General features: G+C 43.4%; 1 protein-coding gene across 5 annotated transcripts in view; it reads left to right on the plus strand.

Annotated features, from left to right (window-relative positions):
* CCND2 (cyclin D2) overlaps nt 1–22697 on the plus strand; it is a 40049-nt gene that overhangs the window by 11352 nt on the left and 6000 nt on the right. For 3 of the 5 annotated variants that reach the window (XM_054053348.1, XM_054053364.1, XM_054053355.1), the window contains exon 5: nt 6759–6889. In XM_054053348.1, coding sequence (XP_053909323.1) covers nt 6759–6889 — 131 coding nt within the window. Of the gene's footprint in view, nt 1–6758; nt 6890–10963; nt 11006–20625; nt 20712–22697 lie in introns of those variants that run through there. The other 2 variants (XM_054053374.1, XM_054053381.1) reach the window with 2 other exon arrangements.

Consider the following 22697-nt stretch of genomic DNA (forward strand, 5'->3'; position numbering starts at 1 on the left):
GCCTGTGTCTGCAAAGAGGCTGAGAAAAAGGAGGAAAATTTCAGCTTTAAGTCAGTTCTGTACAGTGTGCCAAACCTCTGCCCACTGTCTCTGGGACATTAATCATCTACATTTGAAAGCTGAGAAGGGTTTTTTTAACTTCTGGGCCAAAACCTGGGTCCTTACTCAGACAGAAGTTCTGTGGAAGTCAATGAGAGTGTTGTCTGAGCAAAGACTGCAAGATGGGGCCCACAACCCTAGTGATCTGGAGGGTAACCACACAGAATGCTTTGTAACACCAAAAGGCATGTTTGGTCCTCAGGACTCCTGGGCAAGTCTACTATGCATCCTTCCCCTCTCAGCCAATGTAGGAGCTATTGGGCTTTGTCCCTGCAAAGGATAAAGGTGTGATACAAGTTTTGTTTGGGACCTTTTCTTTGTAGAAAGAAAGAAAGGAGTCCACAGAGGCTTCATTGTGTGGATTAATCTCTGAGAAACAAAATACAAGTTGCAAAGTGGCAGTGGTTGCACAAATACTTCTTGCATGGCAGAAGAAAGAATAATCCCCGTGAATTTCTTGCCATAGGAAAGAAGCCTCTTGCTTGTTCCTGGGAGAGGCAGCTCCTATCAGTACATTGAGCTTTCCAGCAAAATGAAGCTACGAGAACCATGGAAGTTCCATTAAGAAGTAAGCAGGGCCTGGGGAGGCTTACGTATGAGCAGACTCGTTCCTTAAGTTGTAGGACCCATCAGATCTGGGAAGATGAGGTGGAAGGAAACGGAGGAAGAGAGACTTTGCTGACACAAGCTGGTATAATTCCTGTGCTGCTGGATAAGTTGTCCTCCTTCCTACCAGCTGCAGATCTGACCTTTTTATAGTTCAGGCACTAACGTAACCCTGATCCTTAGGCTTCCGTAGTGAAGGTGTAGAACAAGTGTGAATAACAATGAGGGTGAATAGTTGTTCAGATATAGTTTATGATCAGCTAATAATTATGGTGTACTGAGTGTACATGATATACTTCACTTAGGCTGCTTAATGTGTTTTACTGTTTTGACCTCACTTGGATGCTTGTGATGTAGCATTAGCATTTAGGACACGTTAGAACCATTTGTATAAAGACAAATAGCTTTTGCCTTACTGTAGCCCAGGAACAGAATTAGGTGTCTGCCCTCCTGCCTACTCAAAGAATAGAAGCAGGTCTGCATCCTGTTTTTTGGACAGTTTTCTCTTTGATCGTACTTGGCACTGCCATGCTCTGTTTTGAAGGGCTGAGAGTCATCTGGTTTTGTCTTTAAAAGCAGAGACAGTTATAATGGGTAAAAATTGCTGTATCTTGTAGAAATGTCAGAGCAAGAGAAAAAATGGTCAGTACAGTTAAACCCAACAGCATTTAAAAAAGAAAAAAAAAGTGGCATACTGATGCTGGAATTGTGTTTGGATCAAAACAGGCAAGAATTAAATTCACTGCTTGCACTACTTGCATTGTTTCCCTTAGACCTTTCTTTCAAAAAATTACACAGTAAAATATAGATCCGTGTTTGTCCTCATAGTAAAGTCACTGGCTGGGTGACGTTTATAAACCAATACTGGTGACTGTCATCTGTTCTCATGGAGGTAACGTCCCTTTCCTTCCCTGCCCACCCTCCCACTCCCCCCCCCAGCCCCGAAAGCGCTGTCTTCCTCCAGATGGGTTTCCAATTGTCCATTTGCAACTCTGAAAATAAACCTCTATCAAATTATAGAGATTAAAGCTGTCTGTTAAAGAAAACAACTGCACCCAGAGCAGTAACAAAGGTCATTGTAAGAAGGTAGAGTTCCTACCTGGCTTTGGCACACCAAGCACGTTCAGCCTGGATATTTGTCAGTGCTCTTTTCCTTCCGGCAGTTTTCATTTATTGGCTGTGAGTTAGGGCTTCCCCTTGCAGGACCTCTCTGGGTTCCTGATTCCAGTTCTGTCCTGCTTTAAACTGACTGTCAACCTAGCATTTTCTGGGCTGGGAGGTAGTGAAATACACTGGATGAGGAAAAAGCCAGCAAAACAGCTCATCTGCAGTGCGTGGCGTCCTAGAACCTGGCTGTCATCTACGTGTGCTGCACCAGCACAAAACCATCCTTGGCATGTGCATATATTCATCCCGGGCTCTGTTAGTTCCAGTCTGAAAGCAGGGTGTGGGTTTGGGATACCCTGTATTTGCTTGATGACTCCGGCTGCCAAGTTCAGAGTTGGCTGTGTTCCAAAGGGAACTGCTTCTTATACTGGCTGTTTTATCTCCCAGCACTGAAGACAGTGAGGGTGTGCAAGGTTGATCCCTTGTTTTTAAGTTCCTTTAGGAAAAAAAGTGATTCTGAGGTGAGGATGGGACTGTGTCTCGTGTTTATTGCCTGGGAACAGAAGGTAAAAGGAATCCTGCTTTTTAACAACCCATTTCTTCCTTGAAGTGTTCATCTGCTTAGATTCTTGTAGACTACACGTTGTTGCACTACTCCTCTGACTTTTAAGGAGGCTGACTCTTTCGTACTTTGCCACAGAACTGCATAAATCACAACAAGGATGGAATCAGAGCATGTCTTCGGTGCAGGCTCTGGATGCCCATTAACCCAGACTGCGCATAGGTGCTAAAGAAGGATTTAGCCCATGGCTTTGTTTCAAATGGCCAGTAAGAAGTGTTTTTTAGGAGATTCCTTCTGTGATCCAGAGTTCGTCGTATCCAACAAGATTTTAAAGTAACAGTATAAGCCAAATGTTCAAGTCCTCTCTCTTTTTTATTTTGATCTTTGTAAAAAAAATCTCAGGGTGAGCTTGTAACTTAGTTCTGAGAGCAGTTTTACCTGGGCAAAAACTGAGTGAGAATGGTGGGACTTGGCTTCTCGTCACTGGGGAAGTAGAGATAGAGGTTTATAGTTGAAAATAACATGTAAAAAGCTTGTTTTGAATTTCTTGATGGAATGTAAGGGACTCGGAGGGGGTTCTGCATCCCCTCAGATACGGTACTTAATGTTTATGCTTTCATCGCACCTTGACAAACATTTCACGTAGTTATTGCTTTGCTTGAATATGGAAATATGTTAATTACAGCCTTTATACTGCTGCCTGCTCTTTTCCTCAGCCTTTTCTATTCAACCCTCTAGGTGGCCCAGAACAATGTGGCTTCTTTTCTTTCAATGAGCGCTTTCCACACTAATAGGGTCCAGGGTGATGTGGAGAACCATGTGCACAAAATTGGTGCACCACCCCCCATCTCTTTGTGGGCATGTCAGGTTAAATTCATATCAGCAGGAGGGTCACTGCCACGATTTTCAATAGCGTGAGATGAGGTGATGACTTCAGACAATGGCGCCACACTCTCCAGTTGGAGACACTTGCCTCACCAGTTGCAGTAGTTAATTAATATGCTAAAAATAGAAGGCAGTGATACAAATCGCTGCCTGTTGTACAACAAAGACTGGGCATGTGTAGCTTTGATAGCCAAGTTTATGGTGCTTGTTATGGAGGGAAGTTAGTTTAGAGCTAGAGGCAATGTAAGACTTTCTGGATGCTGAGCTTTAGTCACTCTGGGCCTCTGGCCATTCGCTCGCTGTCTCATTTGCATTATGAATGACATTAAGGGAACTAACAAGGTTATTGGGCATAGAAATGTTCTCATGTGACCCCACGTGGAAGCAGACCTACAGCAGTGCTAGCTGGCAGGGGCACTGTGGCTCTTTATTCAGCTTCCTAGGAAGATGGTTTCTGGAAGTAGATATAAAATCAACCATGAGAAAACTGGTGTTCGGATAATGTGAAGGTCTTGATGCAAGCCCCTAGGAGGCAAGGAAGTTCAGAGGGCAGGCAGGAGCTGTCCTTCGCTCAGGGTGCCATGCCTGGCCGGTCCTGAGTGTTGGGTGTAAGACATGGAAGCTGCCTGTTACTTGGGTCTCACCACCAGCTGCCCCGGGGCCAGGTGAAGCTGCTCCGTGGGGGCTCATTGACCATGCGTGAGGGTGTGTGTCCATCTGGGCCTTTGAGTGGGTCTGTTTCACCCTGCTGCTGGCACAAATAGTGGATGGGGGAGGGTGGGTTTTCCTTCTAACCCACTGTGTTGTGGCTTCCATAGGGACCGTCCAAACATTGGCAGAGTTTGAGAGGTTTCGCACCATCTTTTTACTATATCTTCCCCAAAACTTGAGATAAGGAGGGGTAAACTATGGAAAGTCTGTTGCCACTCGTAGTTCCCATACATAGGAGAGGGTTTGTTAGCGCCAAAAATTAAGTGTGGGAATCACTTCCCAATTTAGGGGGATGTTGACGTCATTCACAGCAGTGCAAGTATACAGGATTTGCAAACCCAAGCAAATGCAGCGTGTACAGGAGGAAAAACAGACCTGCGGAGATGTAGACTGCTTTAATTTATCCCTTCTCTAAGTAAATCAGTTGGATTGCTGGTGAATCACTCTATGTAGATGAGAGAGAGCAGTTTTGGGGGATGCTACATCTCTCCCGTAAATGTTTGAACTTTCTTAAATTTTATAGACATTTGGTTTTTGCTCCGTGGAGGAGGAGTAGACTCTGGACAGTCACACAAGCACATAAACTTTCATGACCTTTATAAAACCTTCTCATTATCAGAGCCTTTTAACCATTCCTGGCTTTGATATTGGACTTTGTAAACTGGTTGCTTGTTGGGATTTGTACACTGGTAACCCAGCTACCACAGTTCTTCCGTGGAGCCACTGGCTACCAGATCAACTCACAGCAGCAAGCTACTGCAGCAGTCACTCAAAGCCAAGTGCTGGGGTCTTCTGTCAGTAGCAGTGAGTAAGAAGAGAGGTAGAATGGCATAAACCAAGGGCTGTTGCAAGGGCTTAAAATGTCACTGTATTTATGGCCTGCTCTTGAGGTCTGGCCCAATGATAAGGATAGCTACAGGCTGAAGCACTGAGGATGGGGAAAGCTTTGTGGGCAGAGCATGTGCCATGTGTCAGGTAGCTTTATTTATTTATCTTGGTCATCCGTTTACCAGGCTGGATGGCACTAGCCCTTGTGTGTGTGTGTATAAAACCACGTGAGGTAAATGCAAAAGTGATTTTGATCGTTGATGTGCAATTCCTGCTGTGCTGAGATCAGCACCCTTACAGCTGTGTCCTGCACTAGTATGTATGAGTCAAGACTCATACTTACTGTGGACTCACTCATTAGTGGGGCCAATATGACTTAATTTCCAAGATCATCAGCTTTCCTATGTACAGTGGATTTTTAGTATTGCTGTAGTGAATAATTATTATTTTTTTTAATAATGGCATGCATAATTATTATAATAATGGATTATATATATTTTACAATAATAATTCATTGCTTCTGTTGGTGGGAATTTGCTCGTCCAGAAGTGTCTGTCACAGTGTGATATCTTCTGAGCTTTCCTGGTAGGACAGTGGACTTCAGCTGCGTACAGTGGTGGGCTTGCATTTGGTCACGTCCTTGTAGCGTTCTGAGACAGACAAATCTATGTAAGGATTTCTCTCTCCAATTCTACCATCCCCCCTCCAGTCCGTTTGGATGAACGTTACGATTTGATTCCCGTCCTTACCTGACTAATTCATTCCTCGTGGGTCCCAGGAACATACTTCAGCCTGGAGAAGAATATGCCATCTCCACAGAGATTGCAGTATCTGCCAGCTCAGAGTCTGTGAGGCTGAGAACAACTCTCCATGTGTCTAAATCTTGAGTGGTTATGCAGACATAACAGTGTTACAGAATTTGTATTAGCTGAAGAGAGGAGGCTTGGGATCTGCCCTTAACAGAAGGACAGTTTTCTGTACCAATCTGTTTCTGTAGGTAGACTGAATACGTTGATTGTGGTTTATTTTGTGTTAAGTATTACTTGTGTTTCCTCTTCATTGTCCTCCAGTCCTCCCAATAAAAACTGGTAGAGAAAGGTTTGTTGATGAGTTACTGTTGAACCAAAGAACTTGCAAACCAAGTTTCTTTTTAGGAGAATATTAGTGAACTAGAAGATCTCCTGGAAATGTTATTTAGTAAGATATGCCAATAAGCCAGTGCCTATGGCAGTATCATAAAGCATAAAATTGCCTTATAATGTTCACAAGAACTTTGTTTTATTTTCTTTTTCTCCTGATCTTCACAGATGTGAGAGAGGAGGTTTTGAAATGTAGTTTTGGCTTGTTTATTAAGAAATAGTGGTAATGACAAATGTGATCTTTGTTTTCTCTTTGATCACGTAGCTATGGGCTGTAAGTATTCTCACTTCCTAATTGCAAAAGTAGTAAAGATGAAATGTCAATTAAAATCTCTTTCCCCGGCAGGTCTTTAAGTGCTTGAGTTAATTAAGTCTTTAAAAATTGATGTGACTAAACTCTTAGTTTGGTCCTTTGTGATAGCTTATTCCAGCTAGTTTTCCAGTTATACAGAGAGCTCTAATGTGACTGAGACCCAGATTTCTGACATAAATTACAGAAAGCCTCCTTCTTCTTCTTTCCATTTCTTTAAAACTAGGGAAAGACTATTAAAAGTTGTCCAGGTTTACTTTATGCATCAGTGAGAATAAAAGACTGAACTACATTTCCATTTTAATTTGCAGATCTGTTACCCCTCCTTTGACTGCTTGTGATGAGCAGTGTGACTAATGAGCTCTGTCGTACCAAAAAAAGTGGCACTTTCCCCTTTCTTCTACTTCCCCATTTTTTATTCTTGGGTGTGGTTTTTTTATGTTTCTTGCCTCTGATGTTTTGCAGCTTTTCTGGTCTGGGCTTGGACTAATTCCCAGATCTGTTCTTGCAGATTTTAACTTTGCCATGTACCCACCGTCAATGATAGCAACTGGAAGTGTGGGAGCAGCCATCTGTGGCCTTCAGCTCGATGACAGCGACAGCCTCACGGACCTCCTGGCCAAGATCACAAACACAGATGTGGTGAGTGTCCTGCATTCCTCTTCTCTTTTCACTTCTGAGAGTGCAGGGGAGAACCAGGCCATCAAACTTGGCCTGGTCCTGAAAGCCTGGTGCAGTCAAGGAGGGTGGAGCTCCCAGAGTGAGCAGAGCGCTGGCACCTTGGCTGCTGTGCTTTGGGTGTCCAGAGCTCCTGGGCCTCCCAGGACCATTTTTCCTTCACACTTTGTTCAGCAGCTTGGTGGGGAGAACCTTCTCTGCCCACTGTAGTATGGTCAGGCTTGCTATAGGAGGAAACCACCTTGGGTACCACCCTGAATGATGGAGTGAGCAGGCAGACAGCATCCCCTGGGGCATAAGGTAAACCAGTATGTATCCTGGTCCTGTGTTCGCAATTGTGAAACTGCTCTTCTAGTCTCAGTGAGGTATCATGTAAAAAACTGTGACTTAAAGGAAGTGAAATATGACCTAATCCTCCAGCACTGGCACAATGTTGAGGCAGGTGCAACCCAGGCTGTCTGACTCTATAACCTGGGGGTTGGTGCCTCTAGTGCTGCCCTGCCAAATTGGTGGGACATTGCAGGGAGACCTTACACTCCTGTAAATCCTGACTGCTTGTTCTATGGACAAACAGGAGTTTCATCTCTTGCGAAGCCAACAGGTTTTGCTGTGATGAAATACACTCAGATGGAAAGAAAATGAGTGAGGCTTTCTGAAATGCAGGTCACTGATAAGATAATGCTTTTTTTTTTGTACCATAAGAGTATCAGTTTCTAATGTGTCCTTCTTAACATCATAAGCTAACTATAAAGCTTTTTATTGCCTTCAGTTTGCAGAGTAAAGAAATACACAGTACCACTGTTAGATCTGTGATAGCATTGTCCAGAGAATGTTTGTTTTTTCCAACAAATATTCTGTGTTTCAGTTAAAAGGGAATAGTCCAGTTTAACAAAAAGGGAAGAATTTTGCTATTTCTTTTTTTTATTTCAATCAGATAGATCACAATTTTCAAGTGCAGTTCTGGGGCTCCCCATTTCTTTTGATTGGAACTGGGTTTTGCACAGAAAAAGGAACATTTCCCATTCTGAATGCATATAATATAAATCAAGTAGCTGCAGTAATTTAACATACATTTATTTCAGTGTAAATGAAATTTTACACATTTTTGTGTCTGTGATATAAATGCAGAGAAACAGTGTTGATACATTACAGTAAGCAGCAGGAGCGTGCGTGTCCTCTATAACAATTGAAACTGTGTGGCCTGTTACAAGTATTGCGCAAAGCTTATTTGTAAAGTTGTGTACCTTTGGACTGCATAAATCCATCAAGTTTGCTTCATTTGTGTGGAATTACCTGTTAGTGGTACTGATACTGGCAGTTATTGGCTGAATGAAATTTTCTTCTTGGATGTATGACTGGATGTAACACAATGACTTTTAGATGCTGCATCCAGCAAATGACCATGAAGACTCTTAAAACAAGTGGGCAGATGTGAGAGTGATATGAGAAAACAGGGCAGAGGGAGATGAGGAATTAGGGAGAGACTTCATGTTTTGTTAGTGAAGGTGTTGTCTTCATCCAAGATTGCGAATATCCCCAGAATAAGGAAAATGGTTGGTGCTAGCTACTAAGAACTTCTTGTGTAACTCCGTGTCTTAACTCCCTGAATGTCTGAAAGGTTGGTGCCCCACCATTATGATTTCCTTGTTATATGATGATGCAGATGAAGTTGTTCATGCTCAGCTGCTGCTTGGTTTTGCTGATTTATGCCCGCAGAACTGTTCATGCCTTTGTGCTTCAAACTCCGCCCTGGAACCGATCCAGCTTAAAGAAGGGAGGAAGGACCACTTTTTGTTTCAGAGATGGGGGTCAGGGAGGCTTGCTTAGTTTCTAAGCTGGATCCAACAGATTTCTAAGAACAGCCTCACAAACAGCTGGGAGAGCTGGCACAGGACAGGACCACAGGGCGAGATGGGGACAAGAGGAATACGTTTAACCATCATTTTCTGTGATACAGCTCTAGAAATCACAGCCTGACTGATGGACCAGCCTGGCAGTCAGCAGGACAGGGATAATGATGAGTGTAAGGGAATGACTGCATGGGGTGAGAGATGGAAACGCAAACAGCCCTTAAAGTGGCAGAGGAGATAAAGGGAAGTGTGCAGAGTGAAGAAGAGAGTATTTGGAAAGTATAGGGGGAGCCTTCACATGGTCAGTACCTGTTTCAGCCGCTGTGAAGCATATCAAAGCATATCACTGCCTGCAGAAATCCCTGGGTAGGCCTTTAGAAATCCTTTTTAAAGGCAGAAACAAGTAGTGCTCAGGTGCCACCAGAACAGATCTTCTCCCTCCTTGGTCTTTTTCAGCATAGACAGGGCTGCACAGTGCTGATGATACTTAGGTGAGGGCAAGCAGCCTCAATACATAGACTAGGGCCACAAGGGCTGCATCATTGGGACCTTGCAAGATACTTAGATGTACCTTGATTCCCTCTTCACAAAGAAGAGTATTTCCCTCACCTATCATTTTTGCCTGCAAAGACATTTTGAGCATCCTTTCTTCATTCAGCCATTGTCACAGTAATCAGTTTCTTAGTCACCTTTCAGTTGGGTAATTGCAGTTGTGCTGCATGGAGTCAAGTTCAGAAGGTCCCGCAAGGCTAGATGCAGCTGCTTGCTTGCTCACGTGTGGAACTACACCTATGGATTTCCCTGCTGCACCTCTCCATGTGTTTCTTTCTGATTCTTGGTGGGTGCCTTGCTGCTTCACCTATGAAGCCCTACTTGAATCGGGATCCCAGCTGACTCTTTCCATGCTCAGTCTGTGTACTGGAGATGTTTGGCTTGTAGAGACAGGAGAAAAGTCACAGTAGGGTGTCTTTCCAATGGGGTTTTCTTTCTTCTTGGTATGGTAGAGCCCATGTTAATTGTTTTTCTAAGCACGTTGCAACAATATTAAACATGACCACTTTTGTGGGGGAATAAGTGGCTTCTTTTGCTGTCTCAATTTGATATGTATTGATATACCTTTAAAGCTTAGGATCCTTATCACACAGGAGGCACTTGAAGCATTCTTGAGCATCCCAGCACTTCTTATTGTAAGGCTTTTCTGCAGCATCTTGGAGACTGGATAAAGTTTATATCTTCTAGCAATTTTTTACTATCCTGATTGTTTTAGTCTGAAAGAAAATACCTGTCAAAACAGCTTAGTAGTTCTTTAATAGTTAGAAATAAAAAGATGTTGTTTTTCACATTTCTCCATGCCTTTTCTTTGAAATTTAGCAGATGGGGTTTTGTGAGGAATGTGCTTTTTGCCATCCTGGTGGAAATCTTCCCGAGTGTGGCTAAGCGTACATGCCTTTGGGGGGGAAGATGGTCTTCCCAAGTAACAAAGAACTCTTAACATTTTACTGGTCACATCCTTTCCAAGAGTCTGTTGGCAGTGGGTAGAGACAAGCATTCTTCCTTTTACTCCTGGTCTCAGACCACAGAAGCACAGACCACTGAGGAGAGTCTCGCTCAGTAATAATTTAATCACTAAAAAATTTAAGTCTTTGCAGAAGGTAGAGGTGCTGTCATTTTTTCAGAATGTTTGCATTGTTGTGGCTGAGGTGGCCTTAACTCAAACTCTGTTTCCTGCAGGCTTTTGAGTCTTAGACTTGAATTTTTAACTTGGGCAAAATAGGGTATTTTTTGTCAACCAGCTGTTTGGAAATGGGAGAAATATTTCGGGAGATAGTTTCCGCATGACTTTTGACTAGAATCAGGGCCCAGGACTGGAAAATTTCATCCCACATGAAGCCTGGGAGAGAGGTGAGTTACTGAGAGCAGGACATCTGAGAAGTACCAGGCAGTTTTACCAACAGGTAGTAATACTAGCCTCATCTCTGAAGTGTATTGTTGGAAAAAATGTACTGTGTAGATTGTGAAAGAGTTAGCCAATGAAGAGTAAAGACTATTGTAATAGATTTTATGCTGGGACTTGAAGTTGAATGAACAGTTTCAGTTCTCCTACTTCCTAATTTCTGATGCCTGAGAGCTGTTCCTGCAGCAACACAAGTAATTCATTATCATTGTGTGAATGATTTTGTTTTCAAAGCGGAGGTTGAGCAAGAGGAAGAAATGAGAACTCCTAGGCTTCAGGAGCATCGCGCAAGGGAACTCACAGAAATTACAGTTCTGCAGAGGAAGAGCTTTTTGCTTCCCCTCCCTGCTCCCCCTGCTCACCTCCTGGTAGCCCACAGAAAATGTCAGAGTTCTTCCCAACCAGAGGGTCCCAGGGGCATCTGCTTCTTTTTTTCTTTTGGTGTGTGTGATTACTTAGCATGGAAACGGGTGATGAGACTTTGCCATTGGCTTTCCCAAAAATGTCACCAGCTGAGGTAAAGCATGAAAAGTTTCGGCTTCAAAGTTGTAAGTGTATGGAAATAGAGAATGATAATGAAATCTTGATGCTACTTCACTGCAATGAGCTTTTCTGAACTTTTACTGTTCTGTAATAATAATTTGAGGGTGCAGTCTGTTTGCTATGAAATAGATTAAATCAAGAGGCTGAAGTCAATGGAGTTAATCTAGATTTACACTAGTATAACTGAGACTGGACGTAGATACTTAGTGCTATAATGTTTTTAATGGATGTTTCGTGAAGAATTGGACCAAAAATATGTTACTAATAAACAGCATTTAATTTATAACACGGCTGTTGGGTAAGCAAGCAACCAACACATGAGTGTTTCTTTAAAAACACACTGGTGTTGACCGTCCTTGTATGAATCCAAAGCAGTGCTGCAGACTTTGGATGAGATAGTACAAGGCATCCTGCCAGTGTCATTCTAGGGAAAGCAGTTATTTATGGCGAATAGCTTCCCTGGGCCGTTTGTTGAAGGTTGAATCACAATATGAAGAGGCAGCGACAATGAGCCCATGCAAACTGTGCAAACTCTTTCCACTTACCAAAATAAGCACTAAGAAGCTACTCTTTGAAGAGCTCAACAGCCTTATGGGTATTGGAAGTAGCTTTGCGTGGTATATCTGAATTGCCTTTTCTGATCATTATTGTCACAAAAAGTTGATAAGAGCTAGTCCCACATGGTTCTGCAGGATAGGGATTGCATTTACTGATCTGTTTTGCTGCCAGAGTGGGAACATTTTCTTTGCTGGTTTTTGAAGAGGAGAGGAGGGGCTGGTGGGCAAAGAGTTAACAGACCTATTCACAGGAAGCCGCAGAGGTCCCTGTGCATCTCTTGGTGGGTCATTGCAATAGAAAAATAAACAACTCAGGAAGCCAGGAATTTCCATAGTATCCCAGACCAGGCCTCAATTGCGTGCAGTATCCTGTCCCTGGTGGAGCCATACGCTTCAAAAGAGGATACGAGCATCCCCACCATGTACAATTACGGGATATGAGAAAGGATAGCTGAATGAGTAGGACACATTTTAAGGCCTTACAATCAATATTCTCTTTTGCCGTAGACGTGTCTTGGGAAAATCTCTCTCCTCACCTCCTGGAAGAGCAACTGTCAGCTCAGTGTGTCAGCTCCAGAGGTCTCTTCCAACCCCTTCCTATGTGACTGAGTACAGTGGAATGTAGAAATGATTATCTCATATTAAAAATGCGTTCAGGCTTACATCATTGACAAACGCTGGCAAGGTTAGATCCCAAATTAAGCTGGTTAGTAGCTGTTTGTGTATAAACTCTGTAGCACCATAGCTACCAGAAAGGCTGGCCAGGTTCACTCTGTGTGATAGTGAGGGTAAGGAGCATCTTCTTCCTAAAGTCCAGCTCACAAGGTCACATGCAGATGACAAAAGGAGTTGTCTTCCCTAGCATCAGCATCAGGGGAAGGGTTTTCAGGCAGAATCAACATTTAGGTTTGTACACAGGTATAAGTCCTTTGTAAAAATCTGTTCCCATATGGAAGCTGGTGTGTATGGAGTCGTTTTGAAAATCCAAAGCATATTTAAGGGCCTGAGGTAGAGAAGAAAAACGAACCAGGGTTTTCTTGAAGTCTTATCAAAACAGCTGGCTAGGAGCCCTTGAAAGTATGGAGTCAGACTGTTTTGAAGACTAGATCCATAATAAATGGCATTTAAAATATCTCCACTTAAATGTGCCCCATATGTCAGGACTGGCACCTTTTTTTCCCCCCAAACTCTGAATCATCCCTTCTTTATGAACCCTGCAAATTTCTGCCCAAAAATTACGTTCAGAACCACCGTGCTCAAGAGTTTCTGTTGAGACACAGTGTAGTTTCATGAAAATCTGTCTTGAACGGTTAGCATTTGAACATTGTCCCTACAGCACACAGACCATTTGTCCCCTCCTTTGTAGTATTTAGGGCCTGTGGTTTTGGAACCAAGTAACCGGACCTGCTGTATCTTATCCTGCCTTACTTGTTGCAGACCGCATTTTGTATGCAAGGAAACAACTGGCAATGTAGCCTCCAAAAGAAAGGAAGAATGAGATAGTTTCCTAAGTTGTCTTTGCCTGAGTTGGCAGCTGCTCTGCTTCATTCAGCTTTTTGTTCCCCAGTGAGTGCTGTGCGTGTGTAGCAACAATGGGGTGATGCAGTTACACCACAGGCTCATGGCGGAGTTCCGTCAGATCCATTCATAAATACAGCCTTGGCCAGTGCGCCAAGGAAGCCAGGCCCCCCCAAGGAACCATCTTTGTAGCCCAGGCATCGCTGCTGGAGGAGCTCAGGGGCTGGCGGTAGATAGTCTGGTCGAACACTTGCCCCCAGCCCCTGGCGGGGAGTCCTTACTTGGCTCGTACAGCTTTGGATAATGCAAGCGGGATGTCACAGCTTTTTTAAAATCCCCTTTTTCAGTAAATGCTTGCGGCCTTTATTACTGCAGGGTAAATTCACAGCTTTTCACAGTTGCAAAGTATACCTCTTAGAGATTATCCTTGACATCCCAAACCACATTAAGCAGGGATTATAATTTCAGGCACAGCATCTGCCCCTGCGTCACCCTGCCAGTGTTTTGGCTTTACTCTCACTTTTTTTCCAGTTCTGAAAACATTGTTCTCTCCTGTTGCTATGAGAAATACCCACACAAGCAACAGGAAACCAACAAACTAACTGTTGCAGCAAACAGTGGAACTGAATCTAGAAAGTACACTGTTGAAAGTGCTAAAAAGACCAAAAAATTGCAGAGAAAAACGTGCCATCTTTCAGATACTGAATGTTAGGCATCTTATATATTGCATTCTTAACAATAATGTAGCAATTAATGTAGCAACTGAATGGAGAGATTCTGGCACAGATGAGGTTTGGGTTTTGGTTTTTTTTAAAGCCAGATGTCCTCTTAGTCTGTATGAAATGGACTTTGGAACAACAAATACTGTTTTCTGTACTTCCAGATGGAAAAACAAAGACATAGACACTTATCTGTAATTGATGCTGTTTGTTACAGTAGCAAAAATAGATATATTTAGGAGCGAAAATATTTCTGTTTTTAAACTGCGTCCATTAGACATGAGATCACTGAGATACAGTGAATGTAGTAAATGGGCATGATACTCCTACAGCAGCTTTTCAAGCTCTTGTTTTGGAGAACGTCAGTGAGCTAAAGGCCAGTGATCGGCACACGAAGGCCCTGCTTTGGGGAGGAATCCCTGCTTATGTCAACAATGAAGCATGTGCTTTGGAAAGGTCTGAATTGGGGCTTAAATGTGAACCAGTAGAGGAATCCACTCTTCTTTTGTATTTAGGAGTACAGATGTCACATTCTACGCTGGAATTTATGTAAATCCCAACCGTTTAATGCATGTCTGATTGCTGCTTTCTTAGATCATCCAAGCAAAGTGTACATGACCAGTGAAAAGTATTGTCACTTCGGCTATCTCTAGCATCCTTTCCATTTATCGTACCAGGTTCCACACCCCAAAAATGTCCTTCTCTGGTTTCCTTTTGCAGTTAGTTTTAAGAAAGAGGAAGAGATCTTTATGGCAGTCGTTGGGGGCGTTAACTGTTAGTTGTGAAGGAATTAATGTTTATGTGGAAAACCAACCCACCTGTAACACAAAAATGCCAGCAGGCTTTTGCGGTGTCCCCAGCGCTGGGACTTAGATCACTCAGCAAAGCACCCAGCATTTGGGTCCAGGCTCCTAAATGTGGTCAGGAAACATGAGCGCGAGCGCATCAAGAGGTGTTCAGTAGAGTTATAGCTCTGTATTTTGTATCATTTGTATACTGTATAACAACAGTCCTACTGTTACTCTTTTGCTGCAGTTGTATAGGGCAGTAGGGTTGTAATTTAGCTTTTGAAAGCACTTGGGAGATGACCCACTCACTCATCACACAGTGGGATTGTTTTCAGCCTTGGCATTGCAAATAATTTTGTGACTCTGCCTTGTGTTGGCCTGAGCTTGGTGCAGCTTGGGCTGTAGTAGCGATAGCAGGTGTGCCAAGCCCTGCCCACTTCCCTGGAGTTACCAAGCTGTGCTCCTGGCCACCAGGTGTCCATACATTTCAGGTAGGGCTCTGAGATACAGTTTTGCTTCTCTTCAGTTTTTTTAAGACTGGTCTGAGCAAAGCTGTTTAACTGGCTTAAGATTTGACTGGCGTTGGCCTTATTTATTCTATGGTTGCTAATGGTTGCTGGTGTACAACAGCTCACCATGAAGCTAAGATCTTGTAAAGGTTTAAGTGATATTTAAGTTTAACAGAATTAAAATGGAACCTTGTTAAACAGTAGTTTTGCAGTCTTTGTTTTCTTCCTTAAATACTGCCATAATGTATTTTCTCTGGATGCTGGTCTTCCCAAATGAATGCCATCTTGTATGGGCAAAAACTGGTTGGCTGCAAGGCTCAGACCAGTTCCCATGTACCCAGAGGTTTCCCTAAATTTAGTTTTTGATAAACAAACAATCAAACAAACATTTGGAGGATTGCTGGGGTAAGCTTTCTAACGTCTTCTCCCAGGCAAGATCAAAACTGAGATGAAAATTGGAATCTAGAAGTCACAATACAGTCAGCACTGTGTCCAGAGGCATCGTGGAAGAGACTAGAGCTAAGTTCATCACTTCTGCGTGGAGAGCCCTGTCTGCCAGAGTCAGAGTGGCAAAACTGTGGTGGTTGCTGGCACAAGGAGCATGCACTTCTGGTAGACCTGGGTGTTATGTGACCAGTATGGATTCAGGAGTGCGCTATTGTTTCTCAGCCCTGCCTGTCTGTGAAATCAATCTGGTGCTTTAAATCTGTTTAAGGGCAGTTGACATTGTGGGAGTAGGTGCAATAAATGCATAGCCGTAATCCCCCTATGATCACAGAAGCTCTGGATAGAATCAAAATGGAGAAAGATAGAAAAGATTTGTGGTTGAAACAGATTACCTTCTTGTGATAGGCATCCACGATCAGCATTTGAGAGCAGTGATCATCATGGAGAAGGTGGTGTACTGCTCCTCAGTTGCAGCAGGATCCAATGCAGAGACCCTTGTCATCCAAAATGTACCATCCATCAACTTCGATTTGGATGGGGTGCCAAGGAAGACTTGAAAATGGCTAGATAAAATGTATGGAAGAAAGCCAAGCCAAGTTGCTAACTCAGCTCTAGAATGCCTTTTTAATATCCCCACTCCCTTTTTTATTCTTTTTGGCTTGTTTTTTTTTTTTTTTTTCCAATTTATCAGTCCACTCATGATCTTGCAAGATGATGAGGATGCCTGACATCTGTTTAACTCAGTAAAGCTACGATGACAAGCTGCGTAGATCACAATGAGGTAGTCCTGGAGCTCCAGTCAGGACTGAAAATCCTAGTAATTACCAGTGTAAAGTGAGAGCCTGTTGGTTGAATTGTGTGGGACGCCTTGCCTAAGCTTGCCTAAGCACTATAAACATCAGTTTAAAATTGGAAGCTGGGGGGCAGTATAGGGCATTTGTATTATAGAGGTGTTGAAAAGTTCAAGGAAATGAATTACATATAATATTCTGCAGGATCTTTCCTAATGTTTGTGCTTTCTTTCAAGATTTTCATGAATGGAAATTGAAATTCTCAATTGTTATTGACTTGAATAAGTAGATCCTGCCATTGCGCTGCTGCTGCCTTCTCCAGTCATTTTCACTGCTGGTGTTTCCATCACAGCCACAAGGGTGCTCGTTAGACACAGAAAAACATTTATTTTCCTTCAAATGCATTTCAAGTGTGGTAGTAAAATCACCCAGGGATGAAACAGCTTCAGAAAAAAAAAAAGCCCAAAAGTTAATTGCCTTTTTAGTTCTTTACATGCTGAAGTAAAAATAAAACTATGGAATGGAAAGTACCTGAACTACTTTAATCATTAAAACTACTAGACCATATAGAAGAATGGGGAAGTTGATCCATGTGACACACACTTAAAAAACTTTCTTATAAAAACAACAAAGGCAACCCTACAATATTGTGAAGGAATGGCCCAGTCCCCATACTGCAAATCTTGGGCCATTACTTCAATAAGTTATATTGTTCTTTCAAAGAAGAGTGGCTGAAAATAATGCAATTCATATTTTTTTCTTTGATGAGCATTTTAAAGCTTTAATTTTCTCTTTTCAGTGCTACCTAGAGCTTGAAAAATCAAAGTAAAATATGTACACGTGCAGCTCCACATGAAACTTGGAGGGGTTAAAAACACTGCAGCGTGGGAAGGCCAGGCTGTTTGTCCCGACAGGTTTTTGTATTTTTTGTGTTATATCCTTTAACTTTGGATTGACAGAAAGTTGCAGTGAAGCACATGGAAGTGGTAGCCCCATCTATAAAATAAACCACTTGCTGTATCACACTATTACAAATGGACTGATAAGATAATCATAGATTATCTTTTTCTTCCTTTCACCCATGAGATTACCTCCAACTGGTGTGCTTCACACATCTTAAAGCTAGTTGCAGACTGAGACAGTGGTTCAAGTGCACAGCAAATGTGGTTTTGGGATTTTCTTGTAAGGGTACACCACTTTGCTCACGTGTCTCATTGGGCAGGTGTGAGCTTATTCTGCTGATTCCAGTTTATTTGAAAAGGCCATTTACAGGTTTAGCTGGCATCTCATCTGGCATAAAACATGTTGCTCAGATCTGTCCACAGCACTCTGGCATTGTACTGTGCCAGGTATCATCTGTTGCCCTGCAGTTACCATGGAGAGTAAAACCCACTGTGTGACTTGAATACCTTGGCAGAAGCGGTGGTGTGGGTCTGTGTGTGACCTGCAGCACACCAAGGTGGCTGGCTGATCTGCAGGGCTGGGATTAATAATTGCACAGCAACAGCCTCAGGTGGACGGGTTTGTTGTATTTCCATCATCAGTACTGGAGATTTTGGGCTGCATCTGCTGGTGTGTTCCAGTTCGTTTTGCTGCATGACTGAGGTTCACTCATGAATTTGATGATGGGTTTTTTTTTCCTTACTAGATTTTGATTGTAGACCTTGACAACCTTCGAAATAAAGTTTTTCACCATTATTGGTTTATGGTGGCCAGGCAATTTCAGCTCCTGGATGGGTGCTTTATAGAGGAGACTAATTAAACAGAATGTGTTACTCAGACTAATAAAAAAATGGGAGTTTTAGTATGCAAATAGCAACACTTGTTTGGGAAGCTATTTCATGGTGAATGCAATATGCTGGCCATTTCAGCAGAGTTCTTCATTTTAAAGAATTCAATAGTGCGTTATTTTAATTTCAAAATCTAAGTGCGGACCAAAACTAACACATAACAGAAAAAATCAGTGGCCACTGGATCCCCATATGAAATAAAATCCATGCAAACTGGCAGTTCCAGTCTGGGCCATTTCATAGAATCATAGAATCACCAGTTTGGAAAGGACCTACTGGATCATCGAGTCCAACCATTCCTTACACTCCCTTAAACCACGTCCCTAAGCAATTCATCAACCCGTTCCTTAAACACCTCCAGGGAAGGCGGCTCAACCACCTCCCTGGGCAGCCCGTTCCAGTAGCTGTGAGAAACTGTGTCAAAGGATTTACCAAAGTCCAAGAAGACTACATCCGCAGCCTTTCCCCCATCCAGTAGTGGAGTCATTTTGTCATAGGCGATCAGGTTAGTTTGGCAACACCTGCCTTTCGTGAACCCGTGTTGACTGGGCCTGATCATCCGGTTTTCTTGCATGTGCTTCATGATAGCACTCAAGATCACCTGTTCCATGACTTTCCCCAGCACTGAGGTCAGACTGACAGGCTTGTAGTTCCCCGGATCCTCCCTGCAACCCTTCTTGTAGATGGCCACAACATTAGCCAGCCTCCAGTCTAGTGGAACTTCCCCAGTCAGCCAGGACTGATGGAAAGGGGTTTGGAAAGGACATCCGCCAGCTCCTTCGATACTCTTGGGTGGATCCTATCCGGCCTCATAAATTTGTGGGTTCTAGCTGGGCAAGCAAGTCTTTAACCTCCTCCTCTTGGATCATGGAGCCTCGTTCTGCTCCTCTAACTCCTGGGTTTGTACACAGAGGGAACAACTTTCCTTGTTATTAAAGACTGAGGCAAAGAAGGCATTAAGTACCTCAGCCTTGTCCTTATCCCCTGTCACTGTTGTTACTTCTGCATCCAGTAGGGACTGAATATTCTCCCTAGTCCTCTTTTTCTTGTTGATGTATTTGTAGAAAGATTTTTTATTATCTTTCACAGACTTAGCCAATTTGATTTCTAGTTGGGCTTTAGCCCTCCTTATTTTTTTCACTGCACGATCTCACTTCCTCCCTGTAGTCCACCCAAGATGCCTGCCCCTTCCTCCAAAGATCATAGACCTTCTTCTTCTTTTTGATGCCTCTCAAGATCTCCCTGCTCAACCAAGCTGGCTTTTTCCCCCGCCGGCTCCTTTCCTGGAACATAGGGATGGCTTGCTCTTGAGCTGCTAGGATTGTTTTGAGCTGCTTTCATTGTTTTGTTGTACAAAATGAAGATTTCAGAAATAACGCATTTCTCTGTAGGATTATATAGAGATTTTAGGCTCTTCATGAATTAACTAAAGCATCATATTGATCACTAGAAGTCTGTATAATAGAGATATAAAGGTGTTTAGAAACAAAGTTGGCTCTAAATGCTTAAGCCTTATGTTCCGCCTGTCACCACCCTTCCTTCCCCAACTCTGGGTGCAAGGAAATTGCCTCATTAAGCTCTTCAGTCAGAAGCTGCTTGTAAAAAATCTGGCATATATTCAGAAGGACATAATATTTTGAAGTTGTGCACTGCTATGCTTTCAAAGAAGAGATTCTTATACCAAATAGAAAGGTGCGCTATGTGTGTAGTCTGTTACAAAAGTCTCCGAACTCGTGCTCTGTTCTTCCTTCTGTTTGAAAATGCCTTGACCCTTGAAGGGATTTGTTGCTATTGCCCTCTCACAAACAGGTAAGTGCTTACAATGGACCTGAAACCCACTCAGGCTAATAACTGGGAATTATCTTTATCTGAGTTTCTGATAGCTTTTGCCAGGTAGATACTACAGAAGAAAGGCTGAGGAATTTGTCCACCTCCTATTGCTCATTATTAAATAAGCAATTCCAGGATTAGGAAATCACGAAGCTCCCAATAATACAAGAGCAAGTTCCAGCTTATTAAAAAAACGTTAAGTACAAAAAAACCCAGCTTTTCTAGCAGCAGCAGGAAAGTGGCCACAGACAGAGAAGTCCGTCTTTACCTTTTTTGCTAAAAGGAAAGGCAGAACCCCTTGAGGTGAGGCATGCTGAAAACTTACCTGTCCTGGATCTCGTCACAGAAATCTTCTTGCACTTATTGCATCTTCAAAGGCATTTGCCTTGGTCTCTCACTTCCAGGGCTTCCTGCTCTGCTCCAAGCAAACTCAGACACTGAAGCTTCCCTTCTCTCCAGAAGCAGGAGTCCATCAGACAGCAGACACCAGGTAATGGCCATGCAGGTTGCTCCCCAGTGCTCTGCCTGCCATACAGCTCTGGGAGGCCTGGATTTAGGTGTACCCTTCTCCATCAGACTCGGGCTGTGATGAAGCTGATGCACATTTTTTTAATTAACATCCTGCTGGCATGGTTTATACATGAGGAGTTTTTCAGTGTGAGGCTGTGCCAAAGGTAGTAGTCACTGGTGTGAGATGGAGATAGGGATGCAGCCTAACGTGGATCTACCTAGGGCTGCAGCCCAGGCACTGGGATGAGCTGATGTCCTGTCTTAGGGCAGGGGAAGCAGTGACCGGACACACCAAGACGAGTGTTTCCAACACAGGCTTCCAGCCCGAGTGCTGCCATTTCTCTTGAGTGGTCATTTACTTAGGTCACCAATAACACTTGCATCTCAGTTAGCTATCTTGACATTCCAGGTGCTCCGTGGTTCTAGGCCCCACAGTTGCAAATGATTGCGATTATGCACTGGCTGTTGCAGTGCCCATGAGGTACCTCTAATCTTCCAGGAGTATCATTCCTGCTTACACAGTGTCGGTATGAATTACAGTAGTGACAGAAATGAGGGAATACCAAGGTAGTGGCTACAAGGAGTTTGAGTTGAACTCTGCAATACATCTGATGCAGGAGTTGTTCCAGTGTATGGGCAAGGACTGGTGTGATCAAGAGCAGGTTGCAGCAGTCCTTTGCTTGACTGTGGGCTATGCTGGTGTTTGCTGGGGCTCAGGAGGAGAGTGTTGTTCTCTGTGAGACAAGGAGCCTACAACCAGTCATATGAATTCAGTGTTCAGTGCTGCCTAGGCCATCTTAAACAAACTCTCAGTTTCCCAGCTTCCCTGCTTTAACACTCTGCTTTATTTGTATTCTGGCTCTGCACCAGCGGTATGGCACATACATACTATATTTCCTATAGCCTGGTTTCCAGAGGAGGGAAATTTGGGTGCTGGGGCTGGCAGGGAACTCTCCTGCACTCGTGCAGGGACTGTCGTGTGCTCAGCCAAACTTTGATGCAAACAAGGATGGTGGTTGCCTTCCTCCAAACCATAGACCTTCTTGACCATAAGGGCTCTTAATGAAGATCACCAGATTTAACACCATCTCTGAGTGTTCACAGACTTTTGCAGCAGTGCTGCAGTTTGACTTTGGTCTTATAGGCTGAGGAGACAGCAGGTGCTGTAGGTCTGCTCCTGAGGCACTGTCTTTCAGGTCTGATGCTGTGGGAGCTGAGCACTAAACCTTGAAGGAGCTTCCTGAGAACGGCTATTATGTAGTTTTCCAAGCCATGTATCTTGACTAATCCTGGCCTGCATTTTTTGGGGATATCAAAAGGTGTCTGACGCCCCCCTCCATGTGCCATGCTGAATCCTAATTATACTTAATCTCGGAAAAACACAATTGGAAACTTTGGTTAAGAGCTGGCTAATGCTGGTAAAATTACCTGCTTTCCTTGGGCACAGCAGCACTTTTTTTGTTGTGGTTTCTCCCCTTCCATAAAAAAAAAAAAAAAGCAGCCTGAGGCAGAGGGTAAAGCATGTGAAAATTTAGTGGCAGTGACTGAGATTTGGGAAAGCTGGTGGTGATGAGAGACATTGCTTACAGTGGAGCTTCATTGGGGTAGGTAACAGTACAGCTGCAATCTGGATAAGTTGACCACAGCTCCTTTTTCAGGGACAGTCCCACAGTCCCCAGCTCTTGGGACAAAAGGCAAACATGAGGAAGGCTCTGTCTGCCTGCTGCACACACACGATATTGCAGCAGAGGTTTTCCATGTCACTGTCCCCGTGCTCTGTTCGCTTGGTGTTATCATGCTGAGGGAACAAACTTCTGAATCAAGTTGCATACAGGTAGCCCAGATACTCAGGAGATTTTGATGACATCTTTCTCTGGCTTTAGCTGGAGTGATCCACATCACTGTGAATATTTTTTGCCTCCAATACAGCCAGCATGTCATCCAGCCCCCTTTTCCTGGGTCAATT

The sequence above is a fragment of the Cuculus canorus genome, chromosome 1 (assembly GCF_017976375.1).
Source record: "Cuculus canorus isolate bCucCan1 chromosome 1, bCucCan1.pri, whole genome shotgun sequence".
In the NCBI taxonomy this organism is placed as follows: Eukaryota; Metazoa; Chordata; class Aves; order Cuculiformes; family Cuculidae; genus Cuculus; species Cuculus canorus.